Genomic DNA, 21,262 nt, shown 5'->3' on the forward strand with positions numbered 1-21,262 from the left:
CTTAACTTAAACATTTACAATCAATCTTTGTCAGTCTTGCTTGTTCTGTACACAGTGAAATAAAGCAAACATTACAATGATGACACCTTCACCCAGAATTGGATTGCTGGGTTGTACACAAGAGACGTTGAAAATATTTTAGTCAGTAATGAGAAAATACTGTCTGATTTCCAAACTAGCAACTATCTACCCATCTAGATTGAAAACTTGTTCTATTTTACACTTGTCACCTTGAAGTAAAGCTGTCTTTTCTCATGGGCGTCAGTACTCTCTGACAGCACTGACAAGCTGGGTATATCTGAATCAGTTTTGTTGGAACAGATAGGAAATGGGAATCCATTGAACCTTATTATCTTTCAGTGAGATCAGGGCAGATGTGATGATAAAAGTATCCCATATTTGAAACATTCATGAAGTTCTACATTTTTAATATTTGTTCTTTCATAGGATGTGAACATCACGAGTAAAGCCACCAATTGTTGCCAATTTCTAATTGCCCTTGAACTGAGTGGTTTGCTGTGCCATTTGAGAGGGCAGTTAAGAGTCAACCATGTTACTATGATCATGAAATCACATCCATGAAGTCAGATCAGGTCTAGAATTTCTCCCCTAGGTATCAATAGCAATCATATTCTGGATTAGTGGTGCTGGAAGAGCACAGCAGTTCAGGCAGCATCCGAGGAGCAGTAAAATTGACGTTTCGGGCAAAAGCTCTTCATCCTTTATTCCTCGGATGCTGCCTGAACTGCTGTGCTCTTCCAGCATCTGCAGTCATTGTTTTTACCTATCAATAGCAATCAATTTTGTTGTCACCATTATTGATCTTACTTTGAAATTCCAGATTTGTTAATTCAGTTTGGCCTGTTGTTCCCAGACATTAGTCTGGGGCCACTGGAATAATAATCCAGTGAAATTACCATGATGCCACCATCTTCAATAAACAAAAGTGGAAAATAAATAAGCATTTAAAATGTGATATTAGATTGAAAGTGCACCAGAGCTCAGACAGGGAGTAATTCTAGCATTCAGAGGCAGAATAAATACTTACAATGAACCAACCAAATCAAAATTTGGCACAGAAGGCTACACATTGCCTTAGAAGACTTGTAGAAATTGCTGGCACTGTTGCTCAATTTCTAAAAACCCATTCTCAGAAGTAAATTGTGTTCAATGGCACATTCACTTGCTTTGTTCTATCCAGAGGAAGTACAGCAAACATTATGGGAAAAAGGAACAGTGTTTGACCTTGTTAGTGACACGCCAAGGATCAACTATCTATTGTGGCCACAATTATGGATGAGAGATCATTCTACGATCTGTCATAGTACACTAGTACTAATTGTATTTTTAAGAGCAAATGATCAGAATTAGATTAGATTATTTACAGTGTGGAAACAGGCTCTTCGGCCCAACAAGTCCACACCAACCCGCCGAAGCGCAACCCACCCATACCCATTCCCCTACATTTACCCCTTCACCTAACACTACTGGCAATTTAGCATGGCCAATTCACCTGACCTGCACATTTTTGGACTGTGGGAGGAAATCGGAGCACCCGGAGGAAACCCACGCAGACACGGGGAGAAGGTGCAAACTCCACACAGTCAGTCGCCTGAGGCGGGAATTGAACCCGGGTCTCTGGCACTGTGAGGCAGCAGTGCTAACCACTGTGCCACCGTGCCGCCCACTAATTAGGCTAAACATTTTATTACAATCTGTAAAATCTCACTGGAGACTTTCTATGCTCTTGTTCAGGACTCTGTGGTACCTTTCTGACATCTGACTCTGCTTGCACCCTGCCATTGTATCCCCTCATTTAATTATTCTAAACCAAACTATGACAGATCCTGGGCAGAATTTCATATTTCCTCACTAGGGAGTTTGTAGGTTTATGGCAGGCTGGTCAAATTCTTTGGGTGAGCCACTGGCCTCTGATTTTTTTGTGGGATATGATCCAACAGCAGGCCCGCCCAATATTTTGATATTCGGCGGGCTGATTAATAACCATTGCAGGGCTGCTTCCAACCTGGCCTTAGTATTTAGGCTAGAAGGAAGAGGACAGAGATGTAAGGATTTAAGAAAATGACGCTGCTCAGGCTTCATGGGGATAGGAGAGGTTTCCATCAGTGGCCTCCTTTTGAACATTGGGCATACTTCGAGAATGTCTGCCTACCTGCTGGTGTTCTGTCTCCCCTGGATCTCTGCCAATGCCCCTACCACCCTCTCTGCCCCAAGGTTCAACCCCTCCTGAAGCCCTGCACCTTGCTCTGAGGCCTCATTATTATTTGGTCTTAGACTCCAGTGACTAGGAGGAAGTGAGGACTGCAGATGCTGGAGATCAGAGTCGAAAAGTGTGGCACTGGAAAAGTACAGCAGGTCAGGCAGCATCGGAGGAATAGGAGAATCGACGTTTCGGGCATAAGTTCTTCATCAGGGGCGCGTAGAAGGGAGCTGAGAGATAAATAGGATGGTTGGGGCGGGGTTGAGGGGTAAGTAGCTGGGAAGGCAATTGGTAAATGCAGGTGGGACAGAGATAATGATAGGTCGGAAGTCCCCTTTCCACCACCCCCAAACCATCCAAACGTCTCTGTCCCCTATCCCTGGCCCCCGATCCCCCCTCCCCCACTTTCCCCGCCAGATGGCTTATGCCCAAAACCTCGATTCTCCTGCTCCTCAGATGCTGCCTGACCTGCTGTGCTTTTCCAGCACCACACATTTTGACATTCCAGTGACTACTTGAAGTACCATTTCTATATATAGCACAGTGACTTCTGCCAAGTGAGTGGCAGTATTGACAGAATTTAATTTATCACCCGACTCTTCAGATTAAGTAGCTAGAAATCCAGCAATTAAAAAAGATCCAGGTCCATGTCCTGATCACCAGCATACACTGCATCCCCTTTGTGTCTTCAACAAATGGATTCTGACAGCACCAGCAGCATTTTTTGAGAAACATTCCACACTGTAATTACATCATACTTCATACCATATGACAAAAATGTCTCACATAAGATGATTCCTACCAAGGATTTTTCTAATGCTTAGATGTTACCATTCACAAGTGAAGCATGTACATTGCATGAGTAAACACTGTGTGCATTAAATATGATTTTAACTGAAACTAATATTTTCCATTTGGTGCCCCTGAGTTTCACTTATGTATTTATTCATTCATTGTCTCCATTCATATATTATGTGGATGTTTGGTTTCAATTGCTCCATGTTGGTCTTTGATTAAGATTGACTGGTGAATCATTTTATTCCTTCTTCCCTAAAATCTGTATTTCTTTTAATTCTTGCAGAATTCTTTAGAGAACTGTTGGAAAATTCAGAGAAGTCACTGAATGACATGTTTACACGGACATATGGCCAACTGTACATGCAGAACTCTGAAGTGTTCCAGGATCTCTTCGCAGAGCTGAAACGCTACTACACAGGTGGCAATGTGAACCTAGAAGAGATGCTTAATGACTTCTGGGCCCACCTACTGGAACGCATGTTCCAGCTAGTAAACCCTCAGTACCAATTCACAGAGGATTACCTTGAATGCATCAGTAAATACACTGACCAGCTCCAGCCATTTGGAGATGTGCCTCGAAAGCTGAAGATACAAGTTACAAGGGCCTTTGTTGCAGCTCGGGCTTTCGTGCAGGGTCTGACCGTCGGCAGGGAAGTTGCCAACAGAGTAGCAAAGGTCAGTGAAGAATTCTTCCAGGTTATGTGTTGTATTTGACACTCAACATGCAAACATCAGCTTCTGATTGACTGGCACCATGGCAATGCATATGTAGGTACCTGCTAGTCAGTAATTTATAAGGGCATAGATTTACAAACAAGGTACACCAGGTCATTTGGCCCAACTGGGCTGTGCCAGCATTTCAACTCCACTCCATTCTTCCTCATCTCAGAATATTCAAATCTCCCTCATGTATTTATCCAGCCTTCTCTTGTGTGTGTCTGCACTATTTTCCAGAAACATTCCCGTGATACAGATTCCATATTCGGCCTCAATTCTGAATTACAGCCCACTAGGGAATAAGCAATTCTGGATTAGGTGATGTATATTGATGCAGACTTGATTGGAGGGCTTAAGCTAAAGGAACCCACAGAGACCAATGACCATGATACGATAGAACTCACCTTGCAGCTTGAGAGGGAAAATCTGGAATCAGATATAATCATATTACAATTGAGTAAGGCTAACTACAAAGCCATAAGAGAGAAGCTCGCCAGAGTTATATAGACGTGAGCCTAGCAGGGAAGATAGTGGAGCAGCAATAGCAGGAGTTTCTGGGGGTAATTTGAAAGCCGCAGCAGAAATTCATCCCAAAGAAGAAGATATATTCTAAGGGTTGCATGAGGCAGCCAAGGCTGGAAAGGGAAGTCATGGACAGCAGAAAAAGCAAAGGAAAAAGCGTGCAATGGGTGAAGATTGGTGGGAAACCGGGGGTCTGGAAAGCCTTTAAACATCTCTCCTAAGTACTAAATTATCTATACCCAATCCTGAGACTATGCGGCTGCAGTGTAGCCCAGTCAAGGAAGGTAATCTCTCAGTGAATGGCTTGTCAAGCTGCTTCGGAATCTTTTATCTTGCAGTGAGATCACCTCTTTTCTAAATTCCAGAGTGTATAGTTCCAATTTACTCAACCTCTTGTCAAATGACAGGAACTGATTGAATGAGCCTTTGCATTGCTCCATCAATAGAAATGAAGATCAACATTGTACACTGCTGCAGGTGGTCTCAGCAAAGTGCTCAGGAATTGTTGCAACTTTTTTTTATTCTTGTGCCCCACTGCCATTCCACTGAAATTCTCCATGCTGCTTGCCTTCCTAAATGCTTACTCAACCTGGATACAACTTTCTTTGTTCCTCATATGAAACAGCCAAATCTCTTTGAACAATGATTTTTAAAAGTTTTGGACCTTAAAAAATCATTCTGTTTCTTTCTATTCTTATTACCAATGTAGATAACCTTACACTTCCTCAAATAATACTTCATCTGCCAACTTGTTGCCTACTAACCTAACCTGTCTATATCTTGTTGCAGCCTTTATATCTTCCTCGCAACTTACATTCCTGCCTAGCTTTGTATCATCAACAAACATGGATGCATTAATCTTGGGTTGTTTGTCTAATTTATTAATTTAAATTATGAATAGATGAAACCCTGATTCTTGTGACTAGCTAAAGCAGCATTTTGAAAATCCAAATATATCACATGTACTAGTTCTCCTGCATTATCCAATGAGTGACATCCTCAAAAGTTTCTGACAAACTTTATATAAATCAATTAGATGTCACTAGAGACAGACATTAAGATTAGGAGGGGTAGGGTGGGTGAGAGATTTTACCAGGTTGCAGCTGACAGATTCATCTGGGGTTGGGAAGTGTAGGCTTGGGTGATGGAGCCAGTGGAGAGGTGAAGGGGGAATTGGATCTTGCAGTGTTGGGGGGGAGGGAGCGGAAGTAAGGGGGGTGGGTGGGGGAGTGAAGAGGGTGGAAAGGGAGGGGGCTTGGAATGCCTCTAATTGACACGATGGACCTGAAAAGGAGGTGCTTCTCACCTAACATCGATCTAACACCTGCCCTTGCATTGGGTAAAATAGTCACAGGTGCAGAACGAGGCCCTCAATTAGCTGGTAACTGACCATTGAAGATCTTCAATAGGCCCAAGGCAGGGGGCTAAGGGACAAGAGGCCACGCATTGGTTTTGTGAGTCCCACTGTCTTTGCTCAAGACAGTTTGCTCAAATCAACTGTTTAATCTAATAGATCAGTTTGTATGAAATTCTCAATGCTCCCTTGGATTTTATATAGAATAAACAATTTTAAAATGTATATAGAGCTTGAGAGTATTGAATTGTGCATTACCAGAATCAGTCAAAAGTGTACAGTCGTGGCGAAAGCATGATCCATAGGGACAGGCACTTCGAGCCTGCCCTGCCATTCAATATGATCAAACACTTCAATAACTTTTAGTCACCCTGTCTTCATAACCCAGTATTACACTGGTAATCAGAAATCGTATTATTCTCTACCTTAAACGTACTCAAAGTCTGAGCTTCCACAGCCCACTGTGATAAAGAAAGTTCAAACCCTCTGAGTAAAACCGTTTCCTCATTTCTGACCTAAGCATTATGCCCATTACTTTTAAATTGTGCCCCGGTTCTAGACCCTCCAGCATGGAAAACATCTAACCTCGATCTACTCTAACACTTTAAGTATTTTATAGGCTTCAACAAGACCACCTCCTTCTTCAAAATTTTAGAGAATACAAGGCTGGTTTGCCCAGTAGCTCATCATAGGACAGTCCTGTCATCCCAGGAACAAATCTAATGAACATTTGTTGCACTTCTGTTTATAGCAGTGATGTCTTTCCTAAAATAAGAAGACCAAATCTACACACACTTCCTTTGTTGTAAATTTTTCTCCAGATATTTGCTGTCATCATAATTGCCTTCTGATGTAAAAATTTCTTCTTCTAATGTGAATCAATCCTCTCTTCCTCATTTTTTTGTCTATAAATGCCAATGTAAGGCTTAATTCTTGTGTGTCTGTATGATAGAGAGGGACCAGGATGGTCCATTGCCATATTCTTTAAGTGTTTCCCTATACCAATGTCTAAAACAGAGGAGTGAAGAATGAAACATGCTATTACTAGAGCCTGAGGAAGACTAAAGGAAGGTTGCCAGCAAGGGTTAGTACCAAGTAAGTCTTCCAGAACTGTTCCGAGTACTATCATAGAATGGAAGAGCATTGGCACTACAAAGTGGAAGGAGGCAAATGTGGTTTAATGCTGAAGCATTCTGATTTGGCTTATTTCTTTGCTTTTATGCAATTAATGAGTATCCTCAGTTGTAGGGATTGTCAAACAGACTTCCTCAACTGGATCAGGAATGCAAATAGGAACAATGGTGTTTAAGCCGATCAGAGCTCTTTACCTGAAAAATGTGCTTATCTTACAGTGAGACTGGATTGACTTTGCAGTGGAATGATTAAGCTATCGAGTGCACAGCTATCTTACTGAATTGGGTTCAGTGGATATTCCCACTAGCTGTAATATTTGAGGCAAGCTGAGTTCAAAGATTCGTGTTGATTTTTGAAAAAACAAAACATCTTTGAAAACCATTTCTCAGCCAAATAAAATGGGCTCTTGGGCAAAGAAGTAAAACATTTGGTCTGCATTGAAAGAAAGAACAGTACATGTTGGTGAATATATTGTGGGAACAAGGTCAGACTGTGATCAGGCAAAATGTTCTTTCCCTACTCCTTAAACTGGCACACTTCCCAGATTAGTTATGAGCAGTGTTCTGTGTAAAGGCAAAGCTATCTACAAGTCTTCTTTCATTACTAATCAGAAGCTGAAATGCAGCTCCAATACTCTTCAAGAACCCAAAGAGATTGATCTGAATTATTGTGTAAAATGAGGGATCTGTGTAAAACTTTGTAATTCCATTTTTGTGCATTTTTCTGACTTCCTCAATTGAGCTCCACAAACAGTTTTTATTCCAATCACTTCACTGAAACTGCATCCACAGTTGTTAGACTTTGTTGATGAATGTTTCAGTATCATGCCTATTTTCACATGATAAGTTAGGGTTTGCGTTTTTAATTCAATGATACTGACACCATTCCCTCCACAATCCTGTCAACAGGCTCATGGCAAAGAATGTCCAAGAGAAGGTAGTAAGCTGGGCCACCTCATGGTCCAGGTTGGATTATACTCTTTGGTTGGACCACTGCTGCCCATTCCAAGCTCACTCATAACATATGAATTGTGGCTGGGGTCAGGGGCCTGAGCTGGCAGTGGATGTCCATGCCCTCTGCAATACAGTCATTTTCTGGAGCTGGCATCGAGTTGAGATGGTAAAACAAGCAAAGGAATTGCATTAAATATTCAAGAGGGTGTGTTTTGGTGGTCCCCTTGCCTTCTGTAAGCCCAAGGAACTTGCCTACTAAGGGCTTCAATGTCATCAGTACCACTGCAGAATTCTGGTGGTTGCGAATAGAAGGGCTATTTCTGATCCATGGGAATTTCATCAGGAGTATATTTTATGTGTCTAATGAGACTCAGCCCAGATAAAGAGGTTATGGGTGGAAAGATTTCACTGTTAAGACTTAGCCTTAAGCAGGAAAATCCAGGCCAACAAATTTATTGCCTAAATTGCTGAACCTTGCTCAAATACAAGAATGTGGCCAAAAACAGCACTAATAAAACCCATTGGATTCAGTGCCATATTTTTCATCTTTGCTGTTTATCAGTTTTTTAATGACTAATTTTTTTAAATACTGTTGCTATTAGAAGTGTCATGGATGAGGGTGAGTCATTCCTTTTGGACAAGTGAATGAATATAAACCAAATCCTCAGATTTGTGGTTCACTGGTTGTGTTCCTACTTTTAGCCCAGGGATCCTGGTTCAAATCCTATCTACCCTGAAGTGGTTTTGAGCATGTCAATTCAAATAATTTGAAACAAACACACAAATGTTTCATATGGGAAAGAGGGAATTGCTTTTTCTTTTATCTCAACTAATGAAAATTGAACTCCCAAAATGTTACAGAACAAGGAAGCCCCAGATTCTCTGGTTAGTTGATATCAGCCAGATGTTGCAGCAGCAGGATAATTGGCTTCAATGTCTTATTTGGAAAAGAATGGAGAATTCAGCAAATCTCATGGCCGTAAATGAGGTTGTGAAAGGAAGTCATGAAATGGCAGGTGCAGGATAGAGAAATTGAGCCTCCTCTTCTTTCAGTTTGGCTTTGAGTATAAACCTTTGCAGGTTTTGGAATTGATTGCATCCTGTAATAAATGTTTTCATCCCCTTCAGGGCTTTCTCAATTCTTGTAGGTCAGTGACCACCTCTTCTGATGCTACAATTAGAGTAAGATCAGCTCCACTTAGATGAAAGAACATTAACATGTTTTATTGAATTTAACTGTGTCATGATCCCAGACAAAATCTACATTATAATCTAACTAGAGGCAGTTACTATTTTAAATAGAATCTCCTTCCAACGGAAAGATGTTGTGAAACTTGAAAGGATTCAGAAAAGATTTACGAGGATGTTGCCAGGGTTGGAGGATTTGAGCTATCGGGAGAGGCTGAACAGGCTGGGGCTATTTTCCCTGGAGCATCGGAGGCTGAGGGGTGATCTTTTAGAGGTTTACAAAATTATGAGGGACATGGATAGGGTAAATAGGCAAAGTCTTTTCCCTGGGGTTGGGGAGTCCAGAAGTAGAGGGCATAGATTTAGGGTGAGAGGGGAAAGATATAAAAGAGACCTACGGGGCAACTTTTTCACACAGAGGGTGGTACTTGTATGGAATGAGCTGCCAGAGGAAGTGGTGGAGGCTGGTACAATTGCAACATTTAAGAGGCATTTGGATGGGTATATGAATAGGAAGGATTTGGAGGGATATGGGCTGGGTGCAGGCAGGTGGGACTAGTTTGGGTTGGGATATCTGGTCAACATGGACGGGTTGGACCGAAGAGTCTGTTTCCATGCTGTACATCTCTATGACTCTATAAACCTGGCTCTTAATAAGAAAGTGAAGCCATATATATATATAAAATGCATGCTCCAATACAAAGTTAGGACAATAATAGTCAAAAAGATTTATACTCTAACATCCAGAATTAACCTGACATTACACTGCTATGGTCAAACACCCCACAGGGTACATCAAATAGCAAATGCAGTCAGAAATAACTCCACGGAGAATGGTATCCCATCACCAAGGCCCCTTTATTTACTCCTGGAGAACCCTTTACACTGATCCAACTCCCTCAGAGCCAGCTTTCAGAGTGACAGGATGTCTGTCAGCCAGCAGTCCCTGATTGAACCAGATTAACAGCCCCAATCAAGGAACTCATATCCCATGAGGTCCAGCTGGCTGACCTCATGACAATCACCACAGCCCACCTCCTCTGAGTCCGAGGACGGAGGCCGGTTCTTTTGTAACTCATCCTGGTTTTAGCATCAGACCAGGTCTTCAAACTCTACCTCTGATACTTGCAATGTATAATGCACAGGAGCTCGCCTCTTTCACATAAAGCATATCAGAAGAAATGAATGGTAGGGTGTTGAGCTACTGACATCTACCATGTTCATCTCAGATTCTGAAGTATCTTCAACGTTTGACCGAGAGGGAGAACATATGTTTGCATCCACACAATTTGTGAATTTGTAGCTTTGGTCCATGTACTTGTTTAGGACTGTCGTACCTACCCAAACATTACATGACACTAGACCTGACCTTGTGTTGACCATGCCTATTAAGCATTTAGGGCCATTCCTGTTGTTCCTATACCAAACGTAGACCCTTGAAGTAAACTGTCTCTCTCACTTAGTGGAGTCTTTCTTTTAAAAGGCTTTCCTGAGGCTGTTTCACTCTTCCACCTCATGTCCAGGAGGATCAGAGATAACCTGATGTGGAGTTTTATCCCCATTAGCAACACTACGAAGTTGCATGAGGGGTGGTCCTACAATCAAATAGGAACCAGGACAATTTGGTATCGAGTAAAAGTGTTTCTTTAAGTATGCTTCAAAGTTTGGACTGCTGTTCCTGCAAGACCATTGGATGATGGTTGGTATGGAGCTGTGCTTATATATCAAATACCATGCAACTTTAGGAAATACACAAATTCCATGCTGATAAACAATGTTCTGTTACCTGTGACCAACACTTCTGGGAGTCCGTGTATCACAAAAGATGCACACAATTTTTCTATTGTTGCCTGCAAGTTTAACAAATAAATTCTGTGCACATCCAGCCATTTTGAGTGAGTGTCCACAATGACTAAGAACATTGAGCCCATGAAAGAACCTGCATAGTCAATATGTAACCCAAATCCAGGTTTTACTCAGCCATTTCCATGAATGGGGAGTTGCTGGTGGTAAGTTTTGCTCTTGTTTGTACTCTGGGCACTCCCCAATCAACATGACAACGTTTACATCCAATCTTGGCCACAAGAAATAACTTCTTAGCAGCATCTTAATTTTGGAATCCTTGGATGGCCCAAGTGGCAATGACTTCTGCTCGGGACAATTACTCTTGCTCCCTGTAATAATACAGCATCCTGTATTGTGATCTGGTCTCTCCAGATCCAAAAGTTTCAATTCTGGTTGTGAGGGGCCTTTCCCTTTGATTACCTGTCTCAGACTTTGCTAAGATCAGATCTTGCTGTGTTGAAATACTGATATTTTCAGCTGTGACCAGAAGTGTGTGCAAAAAATTTAAAACCATTGTAGACATTTCCTGGAGTTTTGGAGGCTGAGCAGTATAGCCCTCCGTAGAGGTTTATATAATCAAGAGGGGTATGGATGGTGTGAATAGCCAAGGTGTTTTCCCCAGTGTTAGGGAGTCAAAACCTGGGGTTGGAGGTGGCCGGGGGTGGGGGAGCATAATGGTGAAGCGGCAAGATTTAAATTGAACTGAAGAGGCAACTTTTTCAAGTACAAGGTAATGCATGTTTGGAATGACTTGCCAGAGAAAGTAGTTAAAGCTGGTACAATTTCAATGTTTAAAAGACAATTGGATTGGTATATGAATAGGAAGGGTTCAGAGGGATATGGGCCAAATGCTATCAAATGGGGCTAGATTAATTTAGGATATCATAGAATCAGGCCGTTCAGCCCATTCTATGATATCCTAGACGTTCCTCCCAGACGGTGTTCCAACTTGTAAATTATACGCAGTATTAGAGCCCACAGTTTAATTTGGCCTGAAGCTATTGTCAGCACTGCCTTATCCTCTTTAAGTAAACCTAGCAGGAGATGGCAGTGCATTATTATTTGGATGCGGTCTCCTCTACACTGGGGAGACTGGACGTCTCCTCGCAGAGTGCTTCAGTGAACATCTCTGGGACAATCGCACCAATCAACCCCACCGCCCCGTGGCCCAACATTTCAACTCTCCCTCCGACTCTGCTGAGGACATGCAGGTCTTGGGCCTCCTCCACCGCCGCTCTCTCACCACCCGAGGCCTGGAGGAAGAACGCCTCATCTTCCGTCTCGGGACACTTCAACCCCAGGGCATCAATGTGGACTTCACCAGTTTCGTCATTTCCCACCCCCCACCTTACCCCAGTTCCAACCTTCCAGTTCAGCACTGTCCTCATGACCTGTCCAACCTGCCAATCTCCCTTCCCACATATCCACTCTACCCTCCCCTCTGACCTATCACCTCCATCCCCACCCCCATTCACCTATTGTATTCTTTGCTACCTTCTCCGCAGCGCCCCCCCCCCCATTTATCTCTCCACTCTGGAGGCTTCCTGCCTCTATTCCTGATGAAGGGCTTTTGCCCGAAATGTCGATTTTCCTGCTCCTTCGATGCTGCCTGACCTGCTGTGCTTTTCCAGCACCACTGTGATCTAAAAACTGCACATGCTATTTGGTATTCCTCGCTTTTGGGGAAATGAGCAAATACCACCCCGATACCATACAGGAGAACATTACATGTCAAGACCAGATCTCACTTGGGCCGTTGTGTGCCACCACATCAGGTGATGATAACTATTTTTTTCACTTCCCTGAAGGCTATTGCTTGGCTCCATGGTCATCCAAGGCTGACTCTTATTTTTTGGAGTTGATGTAAAGGTGCCAGGATGGAGTCCAGGTTATATATGAATGTTCCATAATAATTCACTAAACCAAGGAAAGACCTAAATTCAGGTACAGATATGGAAGCCTGGGTACCTTTGATCACCCTTACTTTATCTTCCAAGGGCTGTAACCCAGTCTTGTCAACTCTATAGCCTAAGTCAGTCACTTGGGGTGCCCGGCACACACATTATCCCTTCTAAGATGTACGCCTATATAGAAGAAATTGCTAAGGACTAGGTCCAAGTTCTCTAAGTGCTCCTTATCGATCTTCCATGTGGTTAGCATGTCATCTAGATAAATGGCGACCTGGGGTAGGTGTTGTAAAATGGTGTCCATCGTCCACTGATCAATTATGCAGGTTGATGCTACCCTTAATCACAGTCTCATATATTGTTACAAACCCTTATGTGTATTAATTGTAGCTTCTGCAAATTCTGGTACTTCCGGGAATCCTCATCCATCTGCAATTGCAAGTCCACATGGTTCAAGTCCAGCATTATATCCACCAGCTTTATGTATAAGTCCTCAATGCAAGGATTAGATATTTATCCAGCTGCAAAAAATGGTTTGCTGTTCGTTTAAAATCCCCATGGAGATGAATCGACCCATCGGGTGAAACCAGTGCTGCCCATTCCACAGACTGTACTGGTTTGATGATTCCTTTATCTTCCAGCCTCCTGATTTCTACCAATACTTTTGCACAAAGGTGAGCCTTGCAGAATCGTGAATATGCTTCCGGGTCAATATACAAGGTGTCCTTAGCTCCTCGGATAGTCCTTCGACCTTATTGACAAACTTTGCAGTATTTAATTAGGACTTCACTTAGGCAGCCATTTTGCTAATCAAAAAATGTTGAGCCAATCTAGGGGAATCTTTCATATTCAATTTTTCACCATCAAGCTTGGGCCCGAGCCTTTTACTGCAATCAGTGACAATTGAACCAGCTGTTTCTCATTAGAGACTAGAACCGAAGTTGTACTCTCAATGTGTAATGGCAAACTTAACATTCAGAGTCCAGAGCAAATTTTGTTAAAAACTGGCAAAACGATCACTGAAAAGGTTGTGCCTGTATCATCCTCCATTAGAAACAGGTGACCATTTAACCAGACACTTATTTGATTGGTTTTGGTTTGGATGTTGTGAAGCAATTTTTTAAATTCATTTGTGGGATGTGAGCATCACTGGCTGACCAGCACTTATTGTCCATTCCTAGTTGCCCTTGAGAAGGTGGTGGTGAACTGCCTTCTTGAAACGCTGCAGTCCCATCTGCTGTGCGTTGATTCACAACACCATTAGGGAGGGAATTCCACAAATTTGACTCAGCAACAGTGAAGAAATGGCAATATATTTCCAAGTCAGGATGGTGAGGGGCCTGGAGGGGAGCTTGAATGTGATAGTGTTCCCATATATCTGCTGCCCTTGTCCTTCTAGATCGAAATGGTTGTGGGTTTGGAAGGTGCTGTCTGAGGACCTTTGGGGAGCTTCTGCAGAGCATCTTGTAGCATCTTGCTGCTATTGAGCGTCAGTGATTGAGAGAAAGTGAATGCTTGAGAATAGAATGCCAGTCGAGTAGACTGCTTTGTCCTGGATGGTGGCAAGCTTCTTGAGTGTTGTTGGGACTGCATTCAACTAGGCATGTGGGGAGTATTCCATCATGGTTAACTATTCCAAACCAGATGTAGATGTGCATTCTTATTGATACTGTCCTATGAGTTTTCTTACTCAGTTTAGGTTCAGTGGGACTCTTTTGCTGACTTGAGTCTGCATACTAGCTGCAACTACAATGGCTTGCAACCAAGATTCTGAAGAAAGTTTTAACTGTTAGACTGAGGCTTGGCTTTGTTCTATGGTTTTGCTATGGGCTGACCTGGAATCCCTCCGTTCAGGACCTGACCTCTGTGAGGCTATGCAATTGCTTCACTCAAGTGGTGTTCCCCAAGTTCAATTGGCTTTATTGGAGTATCCACTTTCATCAGACTACTTGGCAACTCATGTGCTCCACTTGTCACGTTTTCCAGTGACAAAGCAGCTGCAGTGCCTTTTTGAAGTCCAGTTTGGCTTCAGCTAGTAGGAGCTTTTGTGTGGTCGCATCTTTAATTCCACATACCAAACAGTCTCTCACCATCTCACTTAGGGATAAACCAAAATCATATGCTTCTGCCAGTTGTCTTAATCTAGACAAAAGTCCTGATATGGATTCCCCTAGTTCTTGAAGTGCAAGTGCAAGTAGCATCTCAGAGTTAGAGGAGGCTTCAGGTCAAAATATTCTTTAACTAAATCCATCAACTCTTGAAAGGTTTTAGTATCAGGTGCCTCAGGGAAAGTTAGGCTTCTCATAACCGAATAAGCTGCTGGTCCACAAGCTATCAGGAGAATTACTCATTGCTTTTCATCTACCCTCGAATGAATAACACATTCTTTCCTCATACTGGGCCCAGTCTTTGATGGCAGGATCATACCAGTCAAGCTTCTGAAATAATTGGCTGATGCCAGAAACCTCAACTCAAAGACAGCTTTTTTGAGCAAATATCACCACGAGATAACTCCAAAGAAGCCTGCATACTATCAACAAGACACCCTTTATTAACATGTCTGACAAGCCTATTCTTATCTTTCAGCCAGGGCTTGGACCGTTTGGACCAGATGAACAGCCCCAGTCAGGGTACTTGTATTCTATGAGGTCATCCTGGCTGACCTCATTACAACCAATATACAGTCAAAATAGATTCAGTCAGTCTGTCATCAATCTTCCAACGTTTGTGACACTGTGGGTTATCAAAGACCTAACTTCAGAACCCCCTCAAATAAAGTTCCATTACAGGCTAGAGAGACTCCCAAACTATTAATGAAGCAGGCACTAAAATGCTGTGAAAGAGCTTTTTTATTTATTCAGACATCGGTTCCTTATTGGTTCAAATACACTTTCACATTCTGCTGACTGGTTGTTCTTTACATGCATTTTAGCATAGTTAACTAATTAATTTTCAGCACCTTTTTGCCTTATTACTTCAAATTCTTCAATATTTAGAATCCTATTGACAGAATTACATGTCAACAGTACTGCCTTTATGTTTTAGTAGCTCATTCACTATTCAAGAATAAATATATCTAGATTCACGAAGGGAAGGGTCACTGGACCCAAAACATTAACTTTGATTTCTCTGCACAGATGCTGCCAGACATGCTGAGCTTTTGCAGCAACTTCTGTTTTTTTTTTTCTGATTTAGAGCATCTACAGTTCTTTCCAGTTTTATCTAGATTCTTGAAACTGCACTCCAGCTTTGGAGGCACAGTAAGCATAGTGTTGGCACTGCCTGCAACCATGTGCCACAACACACAGATCTGGTCTTTTTCTGGTTTATCATTGGGAACTGAAGCAGTGTGGCATCTACTAACACGTTGTGGGGTCAGTTTAGCTTGGATGATTGGTTTGCAAAGCAGTGCGATGCCTGCAGCATGGGTTCAATCCCCCCCCACCAGCTGACGTTACAGTGAAGGATTCACCTTCTTAAACTTTCCTCTTGTCTGAGATATGGTGGCCCTCAGGTTAAATCACCACCAGACATCTCCCTCTTTAATGAAGGAGCAGCCCTATGGCGACTTGATTTGGAAGCATCAGTGTCAGTTAATCTAATACACACTCTGGTCTGGATTCTCTCCATGGCCCAGAGGGTTTGCTGAAGGCAAGATATTTTTCATCATCAGTGTATTCACTACATAGTCAATGGCAGCCAAATCTTTTGTATTCCTCAGCCCTTTTTCTTTCAGTGCTGAGTGCTCCTCTTCTCATCCAATTTTCCCTCTGTAAAGACTTCCGATCTACAGTATTTTTTTTACACCCTCTGTAGCTGAATGCTCATTTTGCATTGTACTCTGTTTTGTCAACTTTGCACAGGCTTTTGCCATCTGTGGTCAGGTGACTGCATGGACTTTGAAATCATTTATCCACCACACTATACTGCCATTAGACTGTTGTTCAGTACTTTTCCCCAAGCAGTGAAATCTCTAGGCTGGCCTACTCCTGCAAAAGAATGGTACCTGTCGAATGGTACTTCTGTTGGGCTTCATTTTAAGGTACTCCTTTCCCCTGCCTCTGGTTCCATAGGTCTGGTCTTTGTTGCCACCATATAGTGAGCTCAGGTCCACACACAAGTGAGTGAGCAGTCAGAGGCATTATTAAACATAACTGTGCATGTGGGATGGTAAAAGACAGCTGTCTCTCAGCCCCTACAGATTGAGGCTCCAGCTGCATGTGATCTGATGCCACTGTTGGTGTGGGACCTGCCCCTGGCAGGTTATCTTTATCTGATTCAGCAATGCTTATGTTATCCCTTATAAGATGTAAAACTGGGATGTGAGTAATGTGATATTGAAAGATCCAACAGATGTTAATTACAAAGCAGCAGAGAAAATAGAAACAGGAGTAGGCCATTCAGCCCTTTGATTCTGGTCCACCATTCAATATGATCATTACCCTTCTCCCACTTCAACCCAATGCCCTTTGATCCCTTTAGCCCTAAGAACTATAATTAACTCCTTCTTGAAAGCATTTAATGTTTTTGTCCCTACTGCTTTCTGTGGCAGAGAATTCCATGGGCTCACCACTCTCTGGGTGAATATATTTCACCTCATCCATGTCATAAATGGTCTATCCATCTACTTAGAATATGACACTTATTTCTGGGCTAGGAGACAATGGGGTTGTGGATGCTGGAGAAATCAGAGTTGATAAAGTGTGGTGCTGGAAAAGGCACGGTAGGTCAGGCAGCATCCAAGGAGCAAGAGAGTCGACCGTTCCGTTCAGGACTCTTCTTCAGGACTATTTCTGGACTCGCAGTCATTGGGAAAATCTTGCATTTGCCATGATGGAATTTTCTGAGTTTCTATGAGATGGGCACTCTCTCTTCTAAACTCCAATTAATAATGTCCTAACTAATCCAGTTGTTTTCTATGTGTCAGTCTTGCCATCCCACAAAACAATCTGGTAAACCTTTGTTGCACTCTCTCCATAGACAGGAAATCTTTTCTCAGGTGAGGAGACCAAAACTGCACACAATACCCCTGTGCAGTTACAGTAAGGCAACCCTCTCTTGTACTCAAGTATTCTCACTAATAAACAGATCACATTCACAGGCATATCAGTGTCTGGGCTAACATTAAACTGTTCAGTTACAAACAGTAGCAGATTTTTATCTGTGTCTCATGCTTCAGTTAAGCTGGAATCTGAAACCTTACCATACTCAGGCCTGATGCTATGATATAGTGATGATACCACGAGCATGCCTCTTAAAGATATACTGACATGCTATGTTCTTAAAGGTGAACTTAAGACAACTGTGACAGTGCTGACTACGCATATACTGTAGAAGATCTTCTCATCAGAAAAGGTATAGTTAACCCTTGCTTCCACAGCCACCATTACTAACATTTCTAGCCTATCGTCAGACTAACAGCATTGTTATTGACATGGGGAGATAGCAGAGCACACGGTGGAGATTGAGATAGAAATACAAACAATATTTTTAATTTAACATTGGAGTTGATGTAGAAGGGAAACTGTATCACTTTAACAATGTTCCCTAACACTTTCTCTTTCAAATAAAATAACTTTTGGAATAATGTGTGCAATTCTGGTCTCCCTCCTATCAGAAGGATGTTTTGAAAGTTGGCAGGCTTTGAGAAATAAAGAGGGGCTGAATAGGCTGGGGCTGTTTTCCCTGGAGCATCGGAGACTGAGAGATGACCTTATAGAGGTTCATAAAATGATGAGGGGCATGAATAGGGCGAGTAGACAAGGTCTTTTCTCTGGGGTGGGGAGTCCAGAACTAGAGGGCATAGGTTTAGGGTGAGATACAAAAAAAATTAGAAGGGACCTAAAGAACAACATTTTCACACAGAGGGTGGTGCATGTATGGAATGAGCTGCCAGAGAAAGTGGTGATGGCTGGTACAATTGCAACATTTAAAGGGCATCTGCATGGGCATATAAATAGGAAGGATTTAGAGGGACGTGGACCAGATGCTGGCAAATGGGACTAGATTAGGTTAGGATATCTGGTCTGCATGGATAAGTTGGGCCGAAGGGTCTGTTTCCATGCTGTACATCTCTATAATTTAAGATAAGTGGCTACAATGAATATACTCAGGTATAAGGGAACTAACTTAAAATGCACATGTTTATTCTTATGCCATGGGATATCTAGCACCCTCAATGACTTTGTTCACAGCCAAGCATACATACAGTCAATGAGTTTTTTTTTGGTTTGTGCCTTCATTATATAAAAAAGTACACATGTTGAATCAGTGGGAAAAGCACAGTTGTAAAGTCAACTGTCATGTTTGTATCAGCATACCTGCAGTGAACACATCCTCTGACAGTCATGCAAATAAGTGAAAAGCTTTTTGTTTCTTAAGGTTTCGTCAAAGATTAATTATGAGAAACATGTAAAGAATATTGGCACAACTTTCAGAGAATAGGGAGATAAAATTTAAACCAAAAATTTTGTAATGCACAGCTAATGTTAGAGACTGTCACTTATAAAAGCACAAATGATTTGACCAGGTTAAGAGTTAGATTCTGTCGTGTATTTTGTACATAATCAAGGCAGACAGAAGAATTATTTTACTCTTACACAGGATATGAGCATCAATAAATAACACAGCATTTATTGCTCATCCCAAATTAATCTGGAGATGGTGGTGGTGAGCTTCCACCCACAGTGCTATCAGGGAGGGAATTCCAGGATTTGGACCCAGTGACATTATAGGAATGGTCATAAATTTCCAATTCATGATGGTGAGTGACTTTAAAGGGAAATTTGCAGGTGGTGTTGTTCTCATTTATCTGCTGCTCTTGTCTTTCTAGATCATAATGATCATGGGTTTGGAAGGTGCTGTCTGAGGAACCCTCTTGAATTTCTGCAGTGCAGCTTGTAGATGGTATGCACTTCTGCCACCAAATGCCAGTGGTGAAGATAGTAAATATTTAAGGTGATGGATTGATTGCCAGTCAATCAGGTTGCTTTGCCCTGTGTGGCATTGAACTTCTTGAGTGTTGGTGCTGCATTGCTCCTCTAGCAAATGAGGAGCATTCGATTCAGTCCTGACTTGTGCTTTGTAGCTGCTGGATTGGCTTAGTAGAATCAGTTGGTGAGTTACTTGCTGCAGAATCCCCACCTCACAGGAGAAATGGGGTGTTTGTTGGTTTGGGAAGAGGAAGAGAAATGGCTGGGGATTGTCAGTGCATAGTTATCCATGGATTAAACACAACATTCATGTGCAGGTAAGGAAGTCAGAACTATGAAAAGTCTCTAACTCAGATGAGGCTTTCTCAGATGGTTTTGACTGACTGCCTTTTAACCTGGGATATTGCCAATGCATCAGTCCACCTGAGGGGACCCGATATGTAACTCTGGAGATGTGTTGGTCTCTGGCTATCCAAAGTTTGGAAGATCTAGGTCTCCTACTCTGATGATTTCACTCATGTTTTTAGTCTCCTGCAGGGTCTTTGAGCATCCCACAGGAATTGATGAGCACTTGATGATGGTCACCAACTGAGGATGCAATACTACAGGGCTTCTGTACACCACGGACTGTGTTAAATATTCATATTTGGAGCTTGTCACTGATGTCTCTCACACATAGTAGATAAATACAAGAGAGTGATAGATGCTACAGCAGTAGAAATCTCACGCAGATTGAACAATGTTGTACTTTAAGGCAGATATACCAGCTGCACTATGCATTTGTAGAGAGAGATTGGAGAGATGGAAGTGTTCAAGCAAATATGAGTGCCATGATCCCTCAGAACCTTTTGAGTATGTCTTCATTCATGCAAATGTGCTTTCTTGCTTGGAGCATTATGGAGCCTCCCCTCCATAACAAGGCCAAACACCACATTCCAATCATTTATCACTCCTCTCCTTGCTGTCCTATGGTAGGGTGAAAGTTCATGTCCCTGTTCATGTCAAATCTCTGTTTAGCCTCAACTTTCCCTGTAACTATGATATCTTTCATTCCCGCAATTGGCTGAGACAGCTATGCTTCTCTCGCTCTGGCGTTTCACATGTCTCAAATTTTAAACACTCCGCCTCTGTCAAATTCAGAAGACTCTAAGCTGTACAATTCCTTCCCTAAACCTATCCACCTCTCCCACATCATTTTGTTTCCTCCCTGTAAGGCAATTTTAATACAAGAGCGCACTTTCACAAGTTTATAATTGGCATGTGCAGCTTGTCTTAAGAAAAGAATTTGCTGCAGGCTCAGTGAAAAAGACATTTTCATCTCTGAAGAGGCTTCTTGGTGGTTTCAATAGCTGGAGTCATGTATCAAGAATTTTCATAATTCTCTCAAAGAGGTGGACTTTCAGCAGGTTGCAAAGTTTGATCCTTGCAGCCTTCTTAGCAGAAATTGAAGTTTCTATCCTGGTGGAACAGACTTGGAAACTTTCAAAGATTGCACTCTTTGATTTTTAAAAGCATTGTTTTTTTTCTGCCCTGCCTCTGAAGTTAGCTGATTAAATTGAATGGTTTTTTTTCTCTGGCTCCTGTAGTTATAAGATTTGTTACCTATATTCCAGCTAGTTTTGGTCTCATGACCAAATACTAATGACCAGAATGATGTAATGTTAGAAGCTTTAGCTACACAATGAGGACTA

General features: G+C 42.2%; 1 protein-coding gene across 1 annotated transcript in view; it reads left to right on the forward strand.

Moving 5' to 3' along the window:
• LOC122550548 (glypican-6-like) overlaps positions 1 to 21,262 on the forward strand; it is a 1,037,604-nt gene that overhangs the window by 542,183 nt on the left and 474,159 nt on the right. The window contains exon 3 of the mRNA XM_043691449.2: positions 3,303 to 3,694. Coding sequence (XP_043547384.1) covers positions 3,303 to 3,694 — 392 coding nt within the window. The remainder of the gene's footprint in view (positions 1 to 3,302; positions 3,695 to 21,262) is intronic.

The sequence above is a fragment of the Chiloscyllium plagiosum genome, unplaced genomic scaffold (assembly GCF_037043375.1).
Source record: "Chiloscyllium plagiosum isolate Xiang-an unplaced genomic scaffold, Cpla_swu_hap1 HiC_scaffold_6, whole genome shotgun sequence".
Taxonomy (NCBI): Eukaryota; Metazoa; Chordata; class Chondrichthyes; order Orectolobiformes; family Hemiscylliidae; genus Chiloscyllium; species Chiloscyllium plagiosum.